The sequence below is a fragment of the Staurois parvus genome, unplaced genomic scaffold (genome assembly GCF_062004578.1).
Source record: "Staurois parvus isolate SC_StPar_1 unplaced genomic scaffold, SC_StPar_1.0 ptg002140l, whole genome shotgun sequence".
In the NCBI taxonomy this organism is placed as follows: domain Eukaryota; kingdom Metazoa; phylum Chordata; class Amphibia; order Anura; family Ranidae; genus Staurois; species Staurois parvus.
This window is the reverse complement of record NW_028319936.1, coordinates 3,813,958-3,839,874: the sequence shown is the minus strand read 5'-3', so window position 1 is coordinate 3,839,874 and position 25,917 is coordinate 3,813,958. Positions and strand designations below refer to the sequence as shown.

The 25,917-nt window shown below is 40.3% G+C and overlaps 1 protein-coding gene across 1 annotated transcript in view; it reads left to right on the top strand.

The window, feature by feature from the left end:
- Positions 1–25,917, top strand: part of CCDC80 (coiled-coil domain containing 80) — a 179,233-nt gene that overhangs the window by 136,957 nt on the left and 16,359 nt on the right. The window contains exon 6 of the mRNA XM_089665167.1: positions 13,897–14,000. Coding sequence (XP_089521293.1) covers positions 13,897–14,000 — 104 coding nt within the window. The remainder of the gene's footprint in view (positions 1–13,896; positions 14,001–25,917) is intronic.

Sequence of the window (25,917 nt, the reverse complement as noted above, 5' to 3'; positions counted from 1 at the left end):
ATAGGCAGCACTGACTGGCACTGTTAGGTGGCACTGACGAGCACTGATTGGCAGCACTGATAGGCGGCACTGACTAGCACTGATATACAGCTCAGGTGGGCACTGATATGTGGCATTTATGTGCACTGGTAAGCACTGATATGTGGCATTGATTGGCACTGATATGTGGCATTGATGTGCATTGATTGGCACTGGCAGGTGGCATTGACGGACACTGACAGGTGACATTAATGGACACTGACAGGTGGCACTGATGGGGCTACACTGATCATCAGGGCACTGATCAGTGTAAATATCCCCTCTGAGGAATGCTGATTACCGGCTCTCCTTTCCTCACGAGCTGTCTGTGTGACAGCTTGTGAGGAGAGGAATGCTGATAACTGGCATTTCCTTATTTTCATGCGATCAGCTGTGATAGGACACAGCTGATCACATGACCGAGCCGACGTTTTCGGCTCTTTCCACTGATCAGTGATCTGCTGTGTCCCAGGGACACAGTGCACCACCGATCGTTGGAGTGAGAGGACGTCATATGATGTCCTCCCAGAACAAGAGAACCTGTCATTTCCTTATATGGCAGGTGGGAGGTGGTTAAGCTGCAGTGCTGTCAGTGTCACCGGGGTCGGGGAATTACACACTGACTTGCTGCAGGATACAGGGCAGGTCAGCACAACGATGACTCCGCTCTCTTCTCTGGCCGCCCGTCCTGTGGCAGGGATGTGGGACCCGACCCTCTGAGGAAACTCCGAGGAGAGTTGTCCGAAGTGCCTGCCGTGGCACTGCCCATTGCAACACTTCCTTTTTTCCTCGTTTCAGCAGCGGCATATCCAGAGGATGGACTGAGCCTCTCATGGGGCCCTCTAGTGACCCCGGGCCCTCAAGCAGTGCCCGAGTGCCCGAATGGTCAGTCCACCCCTGGTCCAGAGCCCCCTGAAGCAGTGCAGGAAGATTTGCAGAGGATCCAAGCCAGAGGCATCCAGTACAGAGGCTGACTGGTACTACAAGAAGCATGACAGTACCAAGGGCACAGTGAGTACTAGCCTTAAGGATCCTAGAGACTATCCTTACCACCTTTGTGAGAGCTCACTTCAGTTCTGACTCAGGTTATACCTCTTCCAAAGGGTCCCTTGTGTAGTTCTCTGATGCTGAATTTGAGAGGATGGTTGCACCCTGAAGAAACAACAGTTGCAGGTTTCCTTCTAGGTTTGTTTCTATATCCTAAAACTCACCCCACCCTACCCCAGTTAAAACAGCAAATAAACTGCAAAAAGACATGCACAGCCTGGTTTTCTGACTTGAGTGACTGTGAATTACTGTGTGCCTGGCTGCTATGTTCATCACAGGGAATGAGATCTTAGATATTATAGCCAGCCCGTTCTGAGGTTTGCACTACAACAATAAAATAATTTCATTAATAAATGTAATAGTTGAGTGGGGATTGGAGAACTTTTGAATTTTGTATATAGTGAATGGGTCCATCCCATCGTGCACCTTCTCGGTTTGCATAAAACATATTACTCCTTCTGTCTTCCATTGCCATTGAAATATGAAGACTAAGTATAAAAGGTTAAATGCACGTTTGCATATAGTGCACTTATGTTTCTTGCCTAGCCCCCCTGACCTGGAGTAACCCATGGCTTCAACTCCAAATGTATACTTACATGAATCCCTTGGCATATTTACATGGGGTGGTGAAGGGATACCCTTATTAGTGTGATTCTGCTCTATTATTGTCCAGTTACTTGCTAGACTGGATTTTGTAGGATCCTGTAATAGGTTGTCTTGCTTAACTGCAGAGCAGTCTTCAGCAAGGCCAGAAACCCTCACTCTTCTACCTGGCAGGGTAGTCTGAATCTTAACACAGGCTAAACAGATTCACAAATCCTGGGGCAAGTAAAATACAGTAGTTCTGTACCAGGGGTGGACTGACAACTTATGGGGCCCCCAGGTAATAGGGGATCATGGGGCCCCTGTGTCCTTGCCCAGACTCAAAGCACACCCAAAAAAGCCTATAAAAAAGGTGCCAGGGGCATATCATGGGGCCCCCTAGTGACCCTGGGCTCTCGGGCAGTGCCCGAGTACTCAAATGGTCAGTCCGCCCCTGTTCTGTACTTATTTCACCTTGATATTTTGCTGTTTATCTGGACTGAGTGGCTGGCATCCAGCTGTAAGTGATTGTTAGTTAGGTCAATATGATGCAACTGTTAAAAATAATGTTACATGTTTTGCCACAGAAGTGTGATTTGCAGTGTACTTTGCATATCAGTTGTTCCGAAATTGCATCTTTTCTTGCTTTTATCCAGTCCTTAGAGCACTATTCCTCCCACTAATATGATGGGACACCAAGATGACGCACTATTTCTGCCACTGACACCAATGATGGGGCATGATTCCTTCCACTAACACCAATGATGGGACATAATTCTGCCAACTGACACCAGTAATGGGGCATTATTCCTCAGACTGAAACTAACCATGAAGATTATTCTCCCTTTACCTGACCGAAGAAGCTAGGTCATTTTTTTTTCTGCTCATTGACCACTGAGCCTGACAACAGGATAATTTTAGCTCCCACTGGCTAAAGTCTGGCCCCTAAAGTCTAGAAAATGGTGAATTGTCCTTTGTTTAAAAAGTTTTTTGCAATATCTACTGTAGACCATCTATTTGTTCTCTGTATTTAAGCTGCCTTATCATTTCACTTTTTATTCTCCTACTCTCTACCTGATTAGTTGCTATTGCAGTAACTCTTTTGTACACATTTTCTTTTCTTCAGCTATCATGAATCGGCTCCATTGTCTTTATATATGTCTTTTAAATTTTTCAAACACTGCAGGTGTCGTCTCCCCCCTACCCAACACCACCTTTTAGCTCTTTACCATCTTACATGTTTCCTGAGTTGCTATGATGGATGTTGGCTCTGTCTTTAAAAGAATGAAGAGGTCATCTCATAAAAGTGAATTATCTCTTGGGAGGTGTTGAGCTGGAATTCCTGCACTTGTTATTGTTTCTGTCACTAAGATGTAGAAGTGAATGGTTTATTTTTCAACAGAAATGTCTCTGTGCCTTTGATGGGGTGAACTCATTCTGCAGTGTCAGCTCTTTGTATTAGTCAATGCTCCAGACACCACATTACTTTTGCTCTACAAAACTATCAGTGTCTGCAAAGATTGAATGAGCAGTATACAGTGATAATACTCAATAGGAATTTTATTTTATTTGTTCTATTAATCTTATTTTAAAGCTGAACTCAAGGCAGATAAAAAGACAAAATAATGCAGCTATATATTTATTAATTAACCATGACATTTATTTTTTCATCTAACCGGCACGAGGACTTGTTATTAGGTTCTTATAATGCCCTGTCCATCAACAGTACTCGAACTGGGTGTGACAGGGGCAATACTAGGTGCCAGTCTGGTATCCTAAATGCAAACGTATTTATAAGGAACCTGCTGATTGAAAGAGAGGGAAAAACCACAAGGAATACCTCAACTCCCTGATCCTTTTCTGTCCAATCAGTGAACAGTTGGAGTGAAGTCATGGACAAAAGTGCAAATCATTTTGAATATTCAAAAGCTGCATTGTATGTATTTTCTCTTTGTATTTAGAGGTTTGCCTAGAGTTTACTATGGTAAGTACAACAATACATTTTATAGTAACAAATTACAGTTATCTTGTAATGGAACATATATTTCCCATAACTATTTTTCCTCATTTATTAAAACCATAGCCTCTGTGGTCTCAACAAACAACCAGCTCATTATTATTACAAGTACCCATATAGTGCCATCAATTTACGCAGTGCTTTTCATGTGTGTGTATACCAGGGGCGGACTGACAACTCATGGGGCCCCCGGGCAATAGGGGATCATGGGCCCCTGTGTCTTTGCCCACACTCAAAGCACACCCAAAAAAGCCCATAAAAAGGTAACAGGGGCATTTCATGGGGCCCCCTACTGACCCCCGGCCCTCGGGCAGTGCCCGAGTGCTCGAATGGTCAGTCCACCCCTGGTGTATACTGTATATACTGTACATTCACATCATTCCCTAACCCTCAAGAGGCGTACAATCTAAGGTCCCTAACTTGCATTCAATCATATCCATACTAGGGCCAATTTAGACGGGAACCAATGAACCTACCTGCATGTCTTTGGAGTATGGGAGGAAAAAGGAGTACCCAGAGGAATCTCACACAGGCACAGGCAGAACATGCAAACTCCAGGCAGGTGACTGGGATTTAAACCAACGACCCTAGTACTGCCAGGTGGAAGTGCTAAAAATGTAGCCACTGTGCTGCCCATGTTCATGTTCCTGAGGTGCTCCCCAACCCCCTGCCACATCATAAGAGATTACCATGGCAAATCCAATTACTTCATCATAATATGTCATGACAATTTTAAATAGTCATATAAAAATGCGTTGGCCAATTATGACTATAGCTATAGCTAAAATATAAGGATTTGAATTGAATGTGCTTTGGTGGATTTTTTCCACACATGATGATGTAATTCTATATAGTATGTATCCAAGTGATTAATCTTTTCAAGGCCATGAGGTCATGGTTGTCGACTCACCCTGGCCAATTTTTCTAGGTTTAGCATATGTTGGTTAATATAAAATTTGATGACCCTGTTATCACTCTCCCACCCAACATTCTTCGATTGAAAAACTGAAGGAACCAGGCAGAAACTGTCAGAAAATCCAATCCAACTCAGGTACTGTTTAGTTATTCTGACAGCCGCTGGTGATGGCTATCAGAATAAAGTAGCTGCAACTGGAGATTCTACCATCTATGCTGTAAAGCATGGAATAAGGAATTTTGGATTTGTTTTTCATTCAGACTAAAAGAAAAAATGTAACTGTAAATAGCCAGACTAAATTACACACCCAAATAATTTTGTATCTATAAAAGGTTTTTATTTATCGCACAATTTTATTAAAAAGAAAAAACCTGATATGAATGTATTATAGGCTGACAAATATGCAAATCTATACACCACTAAATAGATGGCACTGCAGGTGAACATTAATGCATGAAGGAGCCTTAGTTAATCTGCAGGCTGAACACTTTCTTTCAATGAAGCTCCAGGCTGCAATTGATCACTGTGTTAGAATTGGCAGTGATCACATGATCGGGAACCACTCTGATGCACTAATTTCTTGATTGTCAGTGGTATTACTGACAGCTGGGACTGAGCACCAGTGACCATATCAAGGGTCGGCTGTTGACTTTCAAAGGAGATAACATTTACTGACATGTCCTTGGCATGAAGCATCATGCTCGGGAACAATAATATAGAGATTTACTGATTGCAGGAGGGAAGGGCTTAGTTAGAATTATCCGTAAGCAACACCAAAATAGGCAAAGCCTAGATAAGAAAGAATAAATCCCCTCATGCTAAAGAATTAAACACCTATCCCCTTGTAATAACTCAGCAAAGTTCAGTAACTGATAGGCCTTCATTCATGTATACTTTTTTTTAACTGTATCATTCTGATGCTGTACTAAAATGTTAGAATGGTAAGAACGTGAAGTAGGAATCTTTAGACTACTAACCTACATTCTGTTGTGTGTTGTGGTTAAAATATTTCAAGTCATATTCAAAAATATATCTTAGATCAGTTTTCCAAACATTTCCTCAAGTCCCACCAAGTGCCTATATTTTGTGACTAGCCACAGAGGTAAATAACCCAGATTGCTGAAACCCTGAATTCCCTAGCTGTGCATATGTGAAGTTGCGTGTCAAGCATGAGCATTTAATAAAGTCAACTTATATCTAATACACATCAGCATGGTCTGTTTAAACAAAGAGGCCAATTGAAGCTGGAATGCTATTGGTGTGATATATCTAGATTTTGCAAAAGCATCTCATATTGTTTCTGTAATTTGCCAGTTGCAGAAGTGAGGCTAGAAATGGGAGAGATTTTACACAGAGGATTAAAGACTTAGTTAAACACAAAAGAGGAAAGGCAGTGGTAAAATAAGCTGATAGAGCTGTTTATAAAAAATTTGCAATGAGGATAGAACTTTGTATTTTTTATACTAAAGTTACCTCTATTTATTTATTACAGGTACTTATATAGTGCCATCAATTTACGCAGCACTTTACATATATATTACACATTGTAATGAACTGTGTTTATGACATCTTATGACATTAGGAGATAAAAACCTGTTTAAGTACATCTAAGTTAGAAATCCTTAAGTCTGGGGAGATGAAAAGAGGTTCTGGGGTAGATAAGAAGCAAAAGTGTGACTTTTCAGATAATGAATATGGTGGTTGAACATGACTGTTATCTTTGCGGAACCCTTCTGCTAGCCCCTCCTGTGGTGGGTGTGGCGTTGCCCACTATTGGACTGCTTCCAGAAAAAGGGTTTATAAGGCGGAGGTCCGGGCAAGACTAGTAGAAGCCTCCCCTCAGTGGCCAGAGGCTGCTCTGACGCTGGGATTTTTACCAAGGCTATATGGGCTCATCGACTGATTGCGCCTATGGCTTCTCCGTGACCCCCTGGGCAGTTTGATTCCGATGGGATTTGTTCCTTCCCACTTCCACATAGCTTCGGTAATGTAATAATTCTATGCTGTGACACTGTCAAATGATGTGTCTATTTTATGCTGTAATGCTCACATTATTATTGGTGTGTGTTAATATGTAGATTGTAATGACTATAATATATATCCTCCTGTGTGTTGTGTGATAATAAAAGTGGAGGTTTTGACAGTGCAAGAATATTACAGTTGGATTCTGTTATTTTTTGGAGTGCCGGGCGAATGCTATGATGGTGCCAGGGCAGGTATTCATTTGGTAGATGGTCTTTCACAATGCGCAGAACATGTAATGGTGTAAATGCTGATTAAAAGTACCTGCACGACTGCATGTTGATTGTGTGCATGTATATGACTTGTTTTTAGTACTTGCACCCAGCATCTCTATTACACACATTCACATCAAACCTTGCCCTCAAGGAGAGTACAATCTAAAGTCCCTAACTCACATTCAAATATACACATACTAGGGCCAATTTAGACATGAGTCAATTAACCTACCAGCATGTTTTTTGGGTGTGGGAGGAAACCCACAGAGGCACAGAGAGAACATGCAAACTCCAGACTGCAGACCCCAAACAGATGAATCACCATTGAAGAAAACAGACATGTGGACATGGGGTTGACTTGCAACACTAATTGACAAGCTCTGCATAAGCCTAACCCAGTTTCTGAAAGTGTTGTAGACAACAAGGAAGTTATTCATATTGGTATTGGGAGAAACAGGAAGACTCCCCCCCAACCCCTGTGAGATCAAATGGGAAAAAGTATTTTTTTAGCCTGGTCTACTATGCAAATGCTGGGCACACAGACATTTTTCAAATAGTCGATTGGTTTGGCAAACAATTATCAACATTTTAAATGTATGGCCAATAAAAATACCATCTAGATAAAAAAACAAAAACAAAATAGGTGTGCAAGACAAAAATGTTCTATTCAGTTGTATAATACTGATTTTTAAATTGGACAGAAATGAAAAGTTTAAATCACAAGTTTCATTGCACATGATTTGTAACCATATACATGATTGTCCAAACCACAACAGAAAAACTTCTAGGGTTTAGGTCTCCAAAAAGACACATGGAATCCAGAACTCCTGATACAAAGCCAATGGTGGGCCAATATGAACTAATATGTGTTAAAGTATCCTTATTTGCTTACTGTATAAGCCACATTTGTTTTAGATTGTTGTGTACTGTTTTGATATTCTAAGTTTGCAGACAATAGAAACCAATGGTTTGATACAGCCTGATACAGTTACAATAGGTTCACATGCAGTTTCCCACTTTTAGATAACAATTAAGCAGTCCATGAAATACAAACTACCAGAACAGATACGATTATCAGTGCTACAGCTAGAGGAAATCTATTAGGCAAACTGGACATTCCTGATAAATAGCCAAATATTATCCTGTGTCAGTGCAGTGATTAGCTAGTTCTGTGACTGATGTTATTTGCTACTGTGTAGTTCAAATCTAACCAAGGCAAAATAAAGGAATTCGAGGAGATTGATCCAAAGATTTATCATAAGGTCATAAAAAGTGTTCCCACTTCCTCAATGAATGTGGAATACTGTTTTGAAAATGACTATTATTATTATCATGATTATACAAAGAAACACCCAGGAATCTCTTGCATTTTGCGAAGCATGATAGCCTTTCTAATTATAAAAGGAAAAACACTGTTGCAAAATCTGGTTCTTTCTTTCTGCACCCTCATTCTGGCAAATGCATAAGGATTAGACATCATCTTACCTGTATGTCTGTAAATCACTGGCTTCATTACCCCTAAAACCTGTTCTACAAAAGAAAGCCTATCTTATAATTTAAAGGTGACTGGGTAACCATAAAACAGCCATTAGGAAGGCATTATCTACTGGTTACTCCAACAATTTGGTGGCATGACATTTCCTGGATAAGAAGCAGCCATTACCAAGCCTGAAATATATGCTCATTGACTTAATCCCACTCCTTTCCAGAAGAGAACATCAAAATTTCAGTTACTCCCTAGATCAAGTCGTAAAAGGGGATCTAGCAACTGCAAACTCTTGCCAAATCTGTGGGTAGGGAATTTCACCCTATGTAGACAATTGCATACCAATACCATTGAGGGATCCTTGGGGAATATGAGGGGATGCTCTTCAATGTATTAATATATACCTTTCTAGAGGGGATGTACTTTAATGTATTATAAAACTTTCAGCAAAATGACTGTCTTCAGCATGAAGATAACTTATTTCCCCATACCCCCCCTCCATTGCTGGGTTTTCTCCTTGGGGACTGCAATTCCAAACCTCCAAAGTGGCATTTTGCTGTGACAGATATAATTATAGCATATGGCATTTTCCTGAATGATATATATTAATACACTGAAGAGCTGCTCCCCCAAAATCTTCCTCTTGGACCGGTTGAGCTGGACACCTGTCATCTTCCCACTTAAGAGCCCCAGAGCAGTTAATCTTTATCCTCTATTGTCTGCTCCTAAAGAAGTTGATTATCATCCAAGAAACTTGAGCTATGTAACCATTTGTTGGTGTGTTTATTAAAGAAATCAAGTATAGGTGGTCTGTATTTCCACCAAACAACCTCTGTACTAAATAATTTATGACAACGGATAGAATTATGGCAAATGGGAATATTTTTCAGTAGCTTGCTTGTTTTTATGAATTACTCAAATTAAAAATGTGTTATAAATATGTATTAATAATTATTAGATTTTATATTAGAATGTTGTGTGAACTGTGCCTCTAAAATCCTGCCAAACACATTTCTACAAATGCCAAATTCATCCCCAAAGTTTACAGCAAAAATACTTTCAATTTCAGCTCACTCTGCTGTCTCCTCTCAGCAGTGACTTGGCATCCTAACAGCCTTCTTGTTCAATTATTTTTATTGAAACATACAAATGGAAAAATGGGGGGAGGCCCCTAAATGGTACATCTAAAGTCAAGTATACATAGTAAGCTGTATCAAAGGTAAACCTACCAGCCTTCTAATTACTAATTTAAACACAGAACAGGGACACAGGAATAAGGGGAGAGCAGGGTGCCAAGACGCAGCTTAAACAACTTCACTGCTTCTTTTAATATGAATTGTTCCACAGTGTCTATAGCTACATATGTCATTGAGGACTTGTTTAAAGTAATTTACTGATTGTAAAGAATATATAAATATGGAAATGTTCACAGGTTGGCCAGAGCTTCACTTTAAGATTTTGACTTTTAAGACCAATTTTGAGATAAATGGCAGTTTCCAGTATGGATCTGTTAGCAGGATTGCAAGAAACAGAATGTGCGGAAGTGTTTTAGTTTGTATAAAATGGAATTTTTACAAGTTCAGAAAGGCTACATTTTTTTAAAATGGTCATTTTATCTTTTAATAGTGTATTGCTCATAACCATTTGCTCTGTAAGACGAGATGAGGGGGAGAGTAAGCACTGAAAACTCGTAAGATTGAGCAATAATTTATTGTAATAACCAAGTCGTTAAAAATGATGACTTTAGAACAATTAACAAAAGATGTGATTTTTTTCCTCTGCAGCCACATGCTTTAATATGTTTTTCTGCTGGAGTCTTTTGGATAAAGTGATTTCAGCCTTTGAGCAAGATTTGATCTCCCAGTATGTCACATAACTCACGTCTGTTACTTCAATAGGTTTGAAAAAAAAACTTCCAGCATCCAAAAGGAATTATATTTTTGCTATTCATATTTTTACAGTAAATTTAATTTGCAAGTGAACTGCTTTCAAAGCCAGTATTGAAATATACAGAAGAAAGATTTTATTGCTTCAGTGCTTGTTGGAAAGCTATGATAAAGTAGATAGAAAAGCAATTTTCTCTTGCAAAAATGTAAGGAATGTCATGCTCCTCTCCATAGGAAATAATTTGGTTTGTGGGCATATAAAAGTATTACTGCATTACAGGTATGTGGACCAAGTAGAACTTAGCAGGAGATTGATACAAAAACTGATACACACGCTCTTATCGGTCACAGATATCCAGATATTCAGATAAAGATGCAAAAACAAGATATGTCTTACAACAGTTCTATTCTGTATAAGGTGAATGCAGCAGTATTAGTGCACTCGTAACGGCACAAATGAGTACTGTTTGTAATCCTTTTCTATTTCATTTTTGAGGATAAGCTTTTGAAGTTTACTCCTTTTTTTTAGGTGCAAGCAGTATTGAAACACAAAGGAGTTGGGTTACAAGAACTGGAGCGTGCAAAATCTGGTGCAGCTCTGCATAGAAACCAATCAGCTTTCAGGATTTATTGTCAAAGCTTAAGTGAACAAGCTGAATTTAGAAGCTGATTGGCTACGATGAACAGCTGCACCTGATTTTGAGTGCTCCAGTTTTAGTACATTTTTCCCAAAGAATTGCCAAAATGTTAAAGGTTTATGTAAACCCTAACATTGAACTTCTCTCATTTGCTGTCCTCTGGTCTGTTAAATATACATTTGCAAGTATTTTGTTTTATTTGTTTGCGAAGTCCAAAAAAAATTACCAATTGATACTGTCAGAAAACCAGTGGTGTCCTTTGTCATGTTTAATCTGTCTGTGCTATCTCACTTAGTCTAATCATTCTCCTAGTTCTTACTTTGGACTACAAAACAATTTGCCCTCTATGTTGTGGAGGTGAGGCAAGGAGGATTCTGTAAGTTAGAAAAAGACACCTGGATAGGGCTAACACCTTTTTTTGTGATTTCAGCTTAGAAAAGGCACTATATTGCCAGTCTGAAACAAGAACTTAGGAGCTAAATTTCATTTTTAACAGATCAGCAGGTATTTTTTTTGTAGCTGGAGGGATAAAACATGGGGAAATTAGCATGTACTTAAAGGATGCACTGCATATTTTTTATTGTGCCCTGGCTGGCACAAATCTTCAGTCAATATAACTGTGAAAGTGAGGGAGAAAATCACAGGGCAAAGAAAAAGTACCAGGTGAGGATTAGAGAAATGGTGTAAGAAAGTAGGCTATGTGGCCAAAATTGTAGCATTTCAAAAATATGTCAATATATTTGGGAAGAATATTTTTTAAATATATTTCAAATACATTTTTGTTCCATATGGGATACTAGGTCTAATTCACATATATAGCACCCTTCTAGTGCAGCTAGGGGGAGCTAGACCCTAATGGTTAGTCAGGAGCTGGTTAGCAGCTCAGGTGTGATAGCCAGAGGGATTAAATTGTGGTCAAAGCTTAGAGACTCTGGAGGCAAGCCCCTCTAGAATTTCCCCCTGCTCTGAGGCTTTCAGAGGAGGCTTTTGGATGCAGTGGATGGATCTGAGGAGTGGCTGGCTGCACTCTTGAGGGACCTTAGCTAGTCCCCAATAGGAGGCTTGGCAAGGGGCTGGGACTCCCTTAAAAGTGTAAGAGTCTGATCAGTAGCAGGAGTGTGATGGAAGAGGAGTGTGGAGCAGGAAGATGTGAGGCTGAAGGTGGAAGGTTGCCAGGAGGCCTAGTGAGATGATGCCTGCCTATGAGCCTGGAGCTGGAAAGGAGGAAAATTCAGGATTTACTGGCCCCCTGAGAACCACCTGTATGGCAGGGAAGGAGCAGCCCAGCTGATAGGCCTGGTAGCAGCAACCATCCCACAAGTGGTACAGGGGATAATCTGAGTGAGTACACCTGCACCCCCTGGGTAAATAGGGGAAAGAGCACTCTGGTGGGAAACCAGATTAGCCTCCTACTAGTTACTGTTACCCATTTAAAGGAACAGGAGCCAGATCCCCTGCTCAGGAAGAAAGTCTCCAGATTGCTGGGTGAAGAGGGGTTCATCTAGGGTCTGGAGTAGTACAACTAGGAGCTGCTGGTTAGCACTCCAACAGAGACTGCATCAGAGAAGGAAAAGCTTGTGAATAATTCAGGAAGATGTCCTCAGATTTTGGTTCACTTGAGCATCCTATACCCCCCTTTCCCTGTCCAAGTTCTAATCCCCTCAATAAATAACAAAACCTACGCTCAAGGACTAATTTCTGTCTCCGGATGACAGCTTGCATGGAAAATACTGAATGACTGGCTGTGCAGGACTTTAGGGGGGCCCAAATTCATTAGCAACCCTTAAGAGGGTAGTGCTACACAAAGGTGAGAATGTTCATGAAACTAACTGATAGTGGTTTTGTAACTTGAAAACTATTAATACTTAACTTGAGTATAACCATATCTGTTCAAAATCACAGCTTTTTCACTCTGTTCCTTTTACAATATAAATAGTTACAAAAAGCAAGAGGGTTGGAAAGGTACATTGTGACTAGTTTGCTAAATTAGATCAAATTTGCTTTGAAAAGTGAATGCTTGGTAAATATGGTGAAGTTATCTTCACGTTGCGTGAGACAGCAAATGCTGCCACAGGTGAACTCATCATGCATTAGCCCCTTTACTGTGCAATTTGGTGCTGGTCCGATCCATGATTAATGTAATCCAAAAATGAAACATAGAGGTTGACCGCACTTCTATGGCCAGAGCATGAAAACTTTATTGTCTAAAATCCATGCACCAAAACATCATAGATGCCAGATACAGGATGACAGCAGTTGTTAACGCATTCCATTCACTTCCCATACCCAGTTGCATGCAGGAGAAAAAAATACATTTTTGCTTGGACATGATTGGATGATTAACATCAAGGTAACTTTTTCAGATGAAGATTTACTTTGCAAAGTAAAAATCATCTAATCACCAACCTTTACAAATTGCAACAAAATTACTGTATATTAGTTGGTAAATGCTTAGTGCAAAATGTTCAAAGAGCCACTGTCACCTGCCCTTTCAGAGCAAAGTAACAGTGCCTCCTGATAGCATGGTATGCTGACGGATCTTCACTTCTCACCACTTCCCCACTGAGTAAGTTCACCCTGAGCAAGCTCAATTGTTGGATGATGACCGAGTTTACCTGGGTTTATGATGTTACTGCCATTCTTCCACCCCCTGGTGAAGTGTCTGGCTTCAGTGATTGGCTGCTAAGACCCCGGCACTGTCCCATAAGGAGTTTTACATAACCCCCCTCGTCCAAAAAGCTCCTTTCCATTAAAACAACAGGGACCCAACAAGAGTGTAGGTGCCGAGGGAATGTGGATTGGTAAGTATGCCTTGCTGAGGCAGTAGGCTATCAGGAGGGACTGTTACTTTGCCCTGAATAGGCAACTAAAGTTTTGCACTAACAACCCCGAAAATATCTTAGCAATTCTGGTAAGTAATATTGTGTTTCTAGGAATTTCATGTAATTTTCCATTCTTATTCTATTTTTTTCAAACCTAATAATGATGCTTATTTCTTCCCTGACAAAAATGAATGATATAGATGATTTGGTGCACAGAAAATTAACTTTTGTTTTTTTTGTTTAATAGGTTCCGCTGGAGAAGAAGACTGCTCATCATATCTGCTCCTAATGATGAAGAATGGGCCTATCAACAGCAGCTTTATGCACTTAGTGGACAAGCTTGTAATATGGGTAAGTATCCATCATTCACGTATACAAATGTAATTAATTTATTAAAATGATGATTATTCATAAAGAACAAATCCCAGCTATGTGTGTATGTTTGTGGGTAAAAGCATGCATACTCTAAGCAGAGAATACATTTAGTACAAATCTAACAAAATATAGTTAAAATATGTACAATTAGTAAAAATCTAACAAAATATATTCATAAAATTCTATATATCTGTTGATTTTACCTGTTAAACGTTAAGTCCCCCCCTTTTCGGGGGGCGCACTCTTTGCACAGGTTTATTTAGATTTTGGTATGCAAATATGTGGCCTCAAGGCCCACCCGCCAAGATGCCACATATTTGTGTACTCTCGGCGCGAACAGGTTAAAGATAGCAATAAAAAGAGAAGCTATAGACCGAGCTGTGAAGCACAATCACTGTGCTGTACTGCAAAGCCAAAAGGACTCCTTCATATACAGAATATGTTCAGATTATACCTAATAAGGTTTATTGCTAACTTATTTACAAATTATATATTAATTTTTTTTTTCTTTTACATATGCGTAGGACTATTTTACATTAAATGCCCACCATAGATGAAAACATTGTATTCTAACTGTACCAAGCTGTTCAGCAAAAGTGAGTTACAGGGATTGAGACAATCTATTATAGAGCCGGAGGTGCGTATAAAGATCAGCTTCCATTCATATGGTTTGAACCGTTCTTCTAAAAGAAAAAAAACTGCTGATGGGAATCTGAGCGCTGAGACCCTGACCCTGAATTAAATGTTATAATAAAACAGACATAACACAAAGAGAAATGCTTAGACAGAAAAAAAGAAAACAAAATATTCAATGGCAATAAGAAACTATTACCATTGTAATAAGAACACAGACTGTAGCTCGTTTTAAGCACATTCAAGCACATATCTCACTGCCCACAGTTATGCTTGTGATTGAGCAGCACAATAACCGCCAGCCAGCACCATATACCTCAACATTGGTATTCAGTAGTTTTTCTCTCCAGAGCACATGTTCTGTGAAGTTCTCTCCTACGCTGCTGTCAAAACTATTGTTTTTCTGTCAGGCAGGAGATCACTCTGCCAGAAAGAGAAAGGCAAGGATACATAATTTCAGGCAAAATGCTAGGAATGCAGGGTATACACATTGAGTTTTTTTTTTCGTTCAGCCATTGGGTTGAACAAAAAAAACCCTCAAAGATCCTCACATCAAGAAAAACAATCTTGATACAGGGATCTCCCCTGCTGTGTCTCTGTAGTCTGACAGTGGGGACTCCCTCCCGTCAGTATACACAGATCAGTGCTACTTGCTTCAAGCCCTGATGAAATGCTGGGGGTTTTTTCAGCATGACCATTTGACAGAAGCTGCTTGTTAACCACTTGCACTCCTGAGGATTTACCCCCTTCCTGACCAGGCCTTTTTTTGCATTACGGCGCTGCGTTACTTTACCTAGAAATTGTGCGGTCATGCGAATTTCTGCCCAAAATAAATTTACCGGTAGGTCCTTTTTTCCCACTAATTGAGCTTTCTTTTGGTGGTATTTGATCTCCTGTGCATTTTTATTTTTTGTGCTATAAAAAAAAAAAAAGACCGACAATTTTTGAATTTTGACTTTTTGCTATTAAACACATCCAGTAAAAAAATTTTAAAAATCAAATTTCATCATACATTTAGGCCAAAATGTATTCTGCTACATGTCTTTGCTAAAAAAAAATCCCAATACGTGTAAATTAATTGGTTTATGTGAAAGTTATAGCATTTACAAATGGCGGCATATATACTAGGATTTTTTTATTTTTATTTTTACTAGTAATGGCGGCAATCAGTGACTTACAGCAGGACTACGGAGGGCATTCTGACACTGGGGAGAATTGACTTGGTGTCACCGACATCCCCAGTGCTAAAAAAAAGCACTGACACTGTACTAATGGCACTGGGCAGGAAGGGGTTAACATGAGGGGCAATCAAAGGGTTAACTGTGTGCTGTGAGTGTTTTACTAGGGGGCTGTGTCCGTGTGCACAGCCATCCAAAGCAGTGTGCTCGAGCTGACAGGGAGGAGAACTGTTAGTAAACAAAACAGTTCTCCTCCCTGTCAGAGATTGTCGGAAATCACCTGGCGCCGGCGAGTAATCACCATCCGGGACCCGGTGATTGACAGCCACAGCCGCAAATGGCGGCACGGGTAGGGTGCCCATGTGCCTCACACGCCCCCTACCCGGAAGTACAAACTCACAAATATATACGTGATCTTGCGCACCCGTGCCACCCTGTAGCAGTATTTCGGGACGGGAAGTTGTTAAACTGGCTTCTGTTGAATGGATCATGGTACACGCAGACCAAAATTCGTCCAGTTCCTGATGAACCAGCTGAATTTTGGTACATGTATACCTTACAGCAGCAGGGGTCTTCTGGATGGAGGTTCTATGGGGGTGCATAAAGAAATTTTGGGGGATGCTAAAGCACACCCAAGCACCCCCTTATGCCCCACTAAATCTGTATACATGTCTATCCTGCTCACGTGTTGACAATGCTGCTGCTGCTTGGTTTAACTGTAAAATGGACAGTGTTGTTACCCTGTTAATCTTCTGCCATGAACAACAGGCAACAAACCTACAGGGAAAAACATACACAAAAAAATGCTGTGTTAATTCTTTCGACAGACTGCATGATTAATGTCCTTTTTTTACTTTGATCGTATTCTCTACTTAAAGCTAATCACAGTTACATAAAAATGATTTGACTGTAGTTTCCTTTACATTCTACAAGGGAATCATGTGGAAAGAGAACATTTACAAACAGTTTTCAGTTTTCTAATGAAGCCAAGAAGAGAAAGGAGAGCCTTGTTTGTTCCTTGTTTTGCTTTAATGCCTAACAGAATGAGCAGCCTACGGATAAGAAATTTGTGTGTGTTCCAGGTGATTAGAGGGTGGCTGCTCAGGGAACAGTTTTGAGTGAAATATTCCAGGACTTTTTAGTGTTTGGCTTTTTAATGGCAGAAACAGGGGCAGTGCAGGAAATTCAGTCCTCACCACTGGAAACCCTGAGAGATGTGAGAGGCCAGCTAACTATGCACGCATTAGCCATCTCTTCTTTTTCAGGCATACCAGAATGGAGGTACACATAAATTATATCTGTGTATTAGATTCTTAGAGATCAGTAAATTACAAAGTCAGGGGGAGAGTTGGAAACAGAATAGTAGTGTGCATGTAAACATATACCTCAGGGTTTTCCCTCATGAGTCACTTGGCTAGAATACAAAATAACAACATGCCTACAGATAAAGACCACTGGTCTTGCCAATTTTTTTTTTAGTTCCCTTAAAGGAACATTGGATCATACTTTTTGATGGGAAAGTGAAGTTAAAATTCCTATCATTGTGTTGTTTTTAGAACATAAAATGTGAGGTAAGCTAGATCAGATCTGATATGGTTTGGGCTGATTTATGGGAACCTGAATATCTGTATATACTTTCCAATGTTCTTTTCTTTGTTTGCTTTATTATTTCTACCATGTTTAAAGCAAAGTTTTCCCAAAAGATACATTGAGACTGCCATTGCTGAATTCGCATTCTACAAATGTTAGTTCTCTGTCAATTCCAATGGTTCTAATATGTTGAGTCGCGCACCCAGAACAAGCATTCAAATAAGGCTTTCTGACATTGACTTTCCTGATCTACACCGCAATGCCAGGGGTATACAAGCTTTTATCACCACATCCCCATAATAATACACAATAAATGATGATATATATGTCCAGCAGGACAGAAAGAATTTTTTTTAGGTGGATATATCACTACATATATATGTTAGAATCCAGGTCTTTTAGAGATTTAATTACTAGTCATAGCATCTATATTAAAAGCCAAATAAACCAAACCAAACAAAAAAAGGAATAATAATCTATGCATAATAAGAATGGCTACACATAATGTATATGCATAACCCCTGAGAGCAACCCCTAAAAATTCATCCACAGCAGTGTTTCTCAACCTCTTTTTAGTCAAGGTACCCTTTAAAATGATGCACATTCTTGGGGCACCCCATTCTAAAATGTAAATAAACTATACTAATAGTTTTACATAACGGAGCAACATCTACACATGTAGGACACCCAACATGATTAATTCTTCCAAAGCAAATACACCTTTGCAGACTGGTACTGACTAATATTCCAAACATTTTCTTCTCCCTCTGTTTCTGTTCCTCACTCAGGTAATGTGACCCCAATGCGGATTGAGAGAGGCTGAGGAGGTGCAAACAAGAATGTTGTGTATGCACCTGATGTCCTCCTTATCGACATCAATGGTTGTTAGAATGCCAGTGGAGAAGGTTGTAATGGTGCACAATAAAAACCCGTGGCTTTGTGCAATTAAAATATAGATTAATGCACCCACCACTGGCTTGTATACAATTTTTGGGTATTTTTTAGGCATTTTGCCAAGGCACCCCAAAGAAACCAGAAGGCACCTCAGGGTACCTGGGTACCCTGGTTGAAAAAGGCTGAGTTAAGGTCATCCTTCTCAGACCTCAAAAATGTCTATGACATATAGAACAATAATATATTGCTCAAGTTGTTGGCTGTGGAGGTGTTGAAGGTCTCGTGTTTTGTTTGGTGCTTCCTAAGGAGGGAGTGTTCCAGAATGACAGGGGTAAACATTTGTTATGCAACAGATGTCTGCTCAGAGAGACTGTGTGTTATGTGAGTCTAACCACAAAGCATTACTGAGACATTCACTACCATGCACATCCATAAAAAACCATATATATATATATGTATATATATATATATATATATATATATATTTGAATCTACCAAATAATACATCCAGGTACATAGGCATGTGCACCCAGGTTACTCGGTAGGGGCCCTCACTGTTTTAGGGTTTTTAGGTGTATCTTAATCCAAAAATAAAATGGAAAGCATGCCTTACTCCCAATACCTACCAGCTTATACAGTGGTATTCCTATTAGAAAGGACAACCAGCACCCAATGCTGCTTTTAGAACATGTTCTATTTGCCCCCCTCCAGATCAGCCTAATGCTAAGTGACATACAGGTTGCCATCTCTATAGCAGAAAGTCAGCATATTTGTTTATATCAATTACCATAATGGCACCCGTGAGCTGGGTTAGAGCAGGCAACACAAACCCCCAATGCATGCAAATACTAATATAATTTCCTCATTTAGTTTCCCTCTTCTGTTCATCTCTTGAGGAGATGCATCAAACCAGTAGGAAAAAGTGAGGAATCAGGGAGCTTTTAATAGACCCGGAAACTTAAATTGGACCTTCACCCTCCCTATCCATTTTCTTCTATTCTCCTTATGCCTCCTTCCGCACACAAACATTTTTTGGGAAAATACCCTTCTCTGGAATCCCTCCCCATACTTCCTGATCTGTTGCCTAGACACGATTTAAGTACATAGTTGTCTTCAGCCTCCTGGGATACCCACATCATGCAACCTAGCAGTCTGGTGTTCTATGGAGCATGTTCCACATCAAAAGAGGGGATGGCTGTCACTTAAAGGTTTTTGCAGCCGACCCGCTGATGACTTCAGAAGAGGATGGTGGTGTGGGACTGGGTGTGCTGCACTGGAGTAGCAGATCCTTGAATTGTTTAGTGTGTAAGTATGTTTTTAGATCACAACCTGGCTATAGTGATAAGGGAGGGAATAGGAGGATAGTGAAGTTCCTCTTCAAAACTTTCTCTTTATTTGCTTCTTTACTGTACTGTTAAAAAGCAGCTTTACATACAAAGAAGACCACATGATGCCCCCAACAGCACATTCTAGCCTTAATTTCTACTAATACAATCACATGACACAATGCATTATTCAGGTGTGCCTGGGGTCATGATATCTATAAACAGCCCTGAAATAAGTGACTGTAAACTTGGGGGGAAATGAGGGACCTGAATTGAGAAATGTGTACCATGAAATAAAATGCACATTCAGAGAGACTTCTAATGAATCATATTGTCACTTCTCTGTTCATCTCTATCTGCTACCCATTCCTTTCTAGATATGTGAGGTACACTTTACATCTCATTTCATATTATTAAGAGAAAACAAAACCTTTTTATTTAGGAACAGTTAGTGGATCTACCAGTAATATATTGTATCTCCAGGTAAGACTTTTTCATCTGATCATTTTTTTATGATGGGTTTTTGGCAAAATAAGTAACTTTAGGCAAGGGTCAACTTTAAAACAATTCATCTCAACAGCTGATGACTTAGTTTCTTTTTCCTGGCTGCCTGCCCACCAAGCGGTTATCCCAAAACCCATGTGTTTTCCAGACATATATTATTGCTTGGAATGATGGAAAAGAGCACATTTCTTTTCTAACAGGGAGATCCTTCAAACTTCTGGAATCAGATTGAACAGCCAAGAACATATGCATAAACTTGTTGCTTCATCAGAATGTGTGCTGTATGAAGCTGGTGACATACAGTACATATCTTTATTTAAAGCCCAATTTCAGCCTTCCCGCTTTCCTCATTCAGTTTTGTTCTGGTTTTCTTTTCTTTTGGGGGGGGTTGGGTTTTTTTTTTTGTATGTGTGTACATACCTTTTTTTCTTCAAAGCTCCTTAAGTATTGGGAAGGTCTTGCAAATCTGGAAAGGTGCCTATTTATGATTTGACCGACAACTCAAGATATGTGTATAGCGCTGTAAGTCTAACGGAAAGTGCAGCTGTACTTTTAATTGCAAATAAAATGCTCTCTACATTCTTTAAGGTTACAAATCAACTGGTTTGGCAACACTAAAGTGATGAAATCTGAACACTAACTTCACACCTCACATCAGTGCCCTTTGCACTAAAATGACAAATAAACCTACAATGTGCCAAAGTTAGAATGCAAACATGTAGAGGCCTAAATAAAGATCATTATGCCATAAGAAGAATAAATACTATTCCTCTGCAAAGAAGTAAAAAGGACTCAAACAACAATTACTGAACAGCTTTTTTAAATTGTAACCAGGCTTAGATGCCTTTCTATGGTGTATTTGTATTGGCAAAAATACATTCTTCTTAGTATGTAGAGTGGGCAGTCTGGAATACCAAGAGACTTGTTAAGGTTAAACCCACAAGACCTTTTGTGTAGTGTAGGACAAATCCTTGCACACATCCACCTCAGCCTATTCACAACTTCTGATATACAGTATACTGTATTCTATTCTGGTTCACAATTCTGGACACTATTATGGAAGCTTGGGGTACACAATTAGTCTCTGCTGCAACTTTTGCATTTATCAGTGGGCTCTTTGAGAGGGGCCATCAAAGACTAGGACCTGAGACATCAGGCTCTTTTGCAAAACTTGAACACCAGGATAATGATCTTTATTTTCAGCCTTTGACTGTGATTTTAGCTCTGGTTCACATACAGTCAGGTCCATAAATATTGGGACATCGACACAATTCTAACATTTTTGGCTCTATACACCACCACAATGGATTCGAAATGAAACGAACAAGATGTGCTTTAACTGCAGACTGTCAGCTTTAATTTGAGGGTATTTACATCCAAATCAGGTGAACAGTGTTGGAATTACAACACTTTGCATATGTGCCTCCCACTTCTTAAGGGACCAAAAGTAATGGGACAGAATAATAATCATAAATCAAACTTTCACTTTTTAATACTTGGTTGCAAATCCTTTGCAGTCAATTACAGCCTGAAGTCTGGAACGCATAGACATCACCAGACGCTGGGTTTCATCCCTGGTGATGCTCTGCCAGGCCTCTACTGCAACTGTCTTCAGTTCCTGCTTGTTCTTGGGGCATTTTCCCTTCACTTTTGTCTTCAGCAAGTGAAATGCATGCTCAACCGGATTCAGGTCAGGTGATTGACTTGGCCATTGCATAACATTCCACTTCTTTCCCTTAAAAAACTCTTTGGTTGCCTTTGCAGTATGCTTTGGGTCATTGTCCATCTGCACTGTGAAATGGTGTCCAATGAGTTCTGAAGCATTTGGCTGAATATGAGCAGATAATATTGCCCGGAACACTTCAGAATTCATCCTGCTGCTTTTGTCAGCAGTCACATCATCAATAAATACAAGAGAACCAGTTCCATTGGCAGCCATACATGCCCATGCCATGACACTACCACCACCATGCTTCACTGATGAGGTGGTATGCTTAGGATCATGAGCAGTTCCTTTCCTTCTCCATACTCTTCTCTTCCCATCACTCTGGTACAAGTTGATCTTGGTCTCATCTGTCCATAGGATGTTGTTCCAGAACTGTGAAGGCTTTTTTAGATGTCGTTTGGCAAACTCTAATCTGGCCTTCCTGTTTTTGAGGCTCACCAATGGTTTACATCTTGTGGTGAACCCTCTGTATTCACTCTGGTGAACTCTTCTCTTGATTGTTGACTTTGACACACATACACCTACCTCCTGGAGAGTGTTCCTGATCTGGCCAACTGTTGTGAAGGGTGTTTTCTTCACCAGGGAAAGAATTCTTCGGTCATCCACCACAGTTGTTTTGCGTGGTCTTCCGGGTCTTTTGGTGTTGCTGAGCTCACTGGTGCGTTCCTTCTTTTTAAGAATGTTCCAAACAGTTGTTTTGGCCACGCCTAATGTTTTTGCTATCTCTCTGATGGGTTTGTTTTGTTTTTTCAGCCTAATGATGGCTTGCTTCACTGATGGTGACAGCACTTTGGATCTCATCTTGAGAGTTGACAGCAACAGATTCCAAATGCAAATAGCACACTTGAAATTAACTCTGGATCTTTTATCTGCTCATTGTAATTGGGATAATGAGGGAATAACACACACCTGGCCATGGAACAGCTAAGAAGCCAATTGTCCCATTACTTTTGGTCCCTTAAAAAGTGGGAGGCACATATGCAAACTGTTGTAATTCCTACACCGTTCACCTGATTTGGGTGTAAATACCCTCAAATTAAAGCTGACAGTCTGCAGTTAAATTACATCTTGTTCGTTTCATTTCAAATCCATTGTGGTGGTGTATAGAGCCAAAAATGTTAGAATTGTGTCGATGTCCCAATATTTATGGACCTGACTGTATATGCAAATTCTGATGTGTTTTGACCTGCACAGATTCGCATCACAGGTGAAAAAAAAAATAGTTTTCTATGGAGTCCATTCACATACACGTGGGCCAGCCGCAGTGTGATTTTTTTTAAAAGGGGCTTGTGCAATTTTCACTACAGTGCGGGAGTGATTTCCAGCCTGATAAACTTTAACAATTCTCATCAAAATAGCACCTGCACCACATAAACAAAATCACACCACATCAACCGTCAAAATTGACTGCATCCAGGCTTGCATATGTGAATCCAGGCTCAAAGTCTGTTGGGTCTAACCTGAAAATAACTGTCATATTTTTAATCTAAAGATCCATATCCTGGTGTGTTAGCTTTGTGAAATAAGTCTATTAACTGCATTTCCCCCAGTCGTCTCACCATCAGCTCGGGAAGTGTCTTATTTCACCTTCCTGGAGTCTCCAACCAAAACTCCTTCAAAGGTAATAGAGACCCCACACCATTCTTTGGTGGCAGTTCCAATCCACTTCCATTCAGTCAAATGCACTTACATCACCTTCTCACCTACACAGTTACTTTTTTTTTACTGGATTCAAGTTAAAAAGTTTCTGTGCTTGCTACAAAACTTTACCAATACATTTTTTATATGCCTGATCTATGGATCTTAACTTGTCTTACAATGCGTGTTTGTGTGGAGGCAGCCATCTTGGTAAAGGCCAGGCTTTGCTTACTTATGTCAGAGCTACCCACAGGATGGCTGGTGATCTGATGATTGCTGGGGCAGATTGCAGATTCCTTTCAACACGTCCTCACAGGAACAGAGGGCAGCACAGTTGTGACCAGACATCCAAAAAACCCTATGAAAAAGCCAATGATAGATACCAGGGGCATCTCATGGGGCCCCCTACTGACCCCAGGCCCTCAGGCAGTGCCCGAGTGCTCGAATGGTGAGTCCGTCCCTGGCTGTGACATCACCAAATCTTGTAAGACTAGAAGCCACAGGCAGCAGTGCCACTCTCACTGCAGATATACAGCTATGACACCGTAGGCACAAGAAGCTCAATGCTATTCTTCAGAAGATATTTTAGAAAATGTAGATGTTTCAAGATAATGCTTAGGTACAACTTATATGTCTAGATGTTACCTTTAGGAAAGTCAGTGTTCACAATGAGTTTAATCTACTTTAAAAAAGTCTCTCCTAGTTTGTCAGAACTTCAGGAATCTCTGGAGGAACACAATTTCCAACAGAGGAGAGGGAAAATTTCACATGGCAAGCCTCAATGTCTTTCACCAGCTAAAAAGAAACTTCTTCCTCTGACTGCCTTTGCAAAATCATTTTCTCCACTTATGAAGCAGCACACTCTCTCTCGTGACTGGAGGAGAATTTGCTCCAACCATGGAACAGGGCCATGGTTGGAGGAAAGGTACCTGTTACACACAGAGATAAAGGCTGATATATATGTTTTGGAGATAACGCCTTTTCCTCCTTGGTATATGTATAGGTACCCAAAAGACCAGCACCAGTTTGTATAGCCTGTATAGTCCAAATAAAAATGGCTGGTGTGCGCTCCAAGCCTTGCTTTCGTGGGCCGTATGTGACGTCACGTGATCCCCTCACTTGCGGGTTCCTGTGACGTCACATGACATCCTGTGACAGGAGTCCTGGGCCACAGCACACTACTCTGAAGGAACAGCATGAGTATGCCGTTCCTTCAGAGTATATGCGCCAGCTTTAGTAAAGGGAGAATATCTCCTAAATGGTGCATGTTTAGGAAATATTCATCTTACCTACAGGTAAGCTTTATTATAAGCTTACCTGTAGGTAAATTTAAAAAAATGAGTTTACTACCATTTTAATTACTATGTAGTACCCATCTTTAGTGGGCACATAAAGCTCAAGTTAGGGTAAATCTCCATTTTTAGTAGAATACGGAAAGGTTTAGAGATTATAACAGTGTTATTTTAATAAAGTAAGGAACTCCTATCAGATTTTTAGTGCTACCTGTGTCCTAATTAAGTAGAGTTTCCTCAATTTCTTGTCCAAATGACAAAACAGTAAACAGAAATCTTCCCATAGACATCAAAAAATTCTGACAAAGTTCATTGCCCTTCCCCATTTTACTATTAAAGCTGGGCTGTGTTCTCTGTCAATCACTAAAGAATGTGCCAGCATAATATAACTTATAAAACTGATATGTCATGTTAAAGGGGGTTAGCACAGCAAAACAACATTTACTTTCTCAGCAGGCAACACTGATGATATCTGTGACACGCTTATTATTATGAAGTGAATTCCTCTATATATATAAAATGAAAACATGTTATATATACAGTTATATTCAGATAAAGCCTATACAGATCCTGCATAGAGGTATATCCAGAAACAGTGAAGCTGCTGTTATCAGAATGTTTATGTAGCAGGATGCAGATTCTTTCCCAGACAACAGACCGTACTTACAGCAAACGTCTCTACTAATCTATTTGCAGTTTTGGGAGGAGTGACCAGGTTTCAGTATGCTATATCCTCAGGGATGAGCTTAAAGCAGAGTTAAAAGTCAGCAGCTGCAAAAACTGTAGTGCTGACTTTTAAAAAACAGCCACTTACCTGTCCCAGGATCCCACTTTGCCCCCACCGCAGCCCATTTCACGGGCTGCCCTGTATTCCAGGTGCCAGCATCTTCAGTGTGGGCACCCGGCTGTGGCAGCTTGCGGCTTCACAGCCGGTTGCCCACAGCTGGGTGCGCTGTGCTTCCTGAATGGCCCCATCATCTTCTGGGACCTGTCACATGTCCCACAAGACTTCGGGGAGGGAGGGTAGGAGGACAACTTCTGTTTCCGATCGCCTAGGCGATCGCAGCGGACGTAGGAGCGGTTACCTGTCAAATTCAGGTACCCACCTCCCCC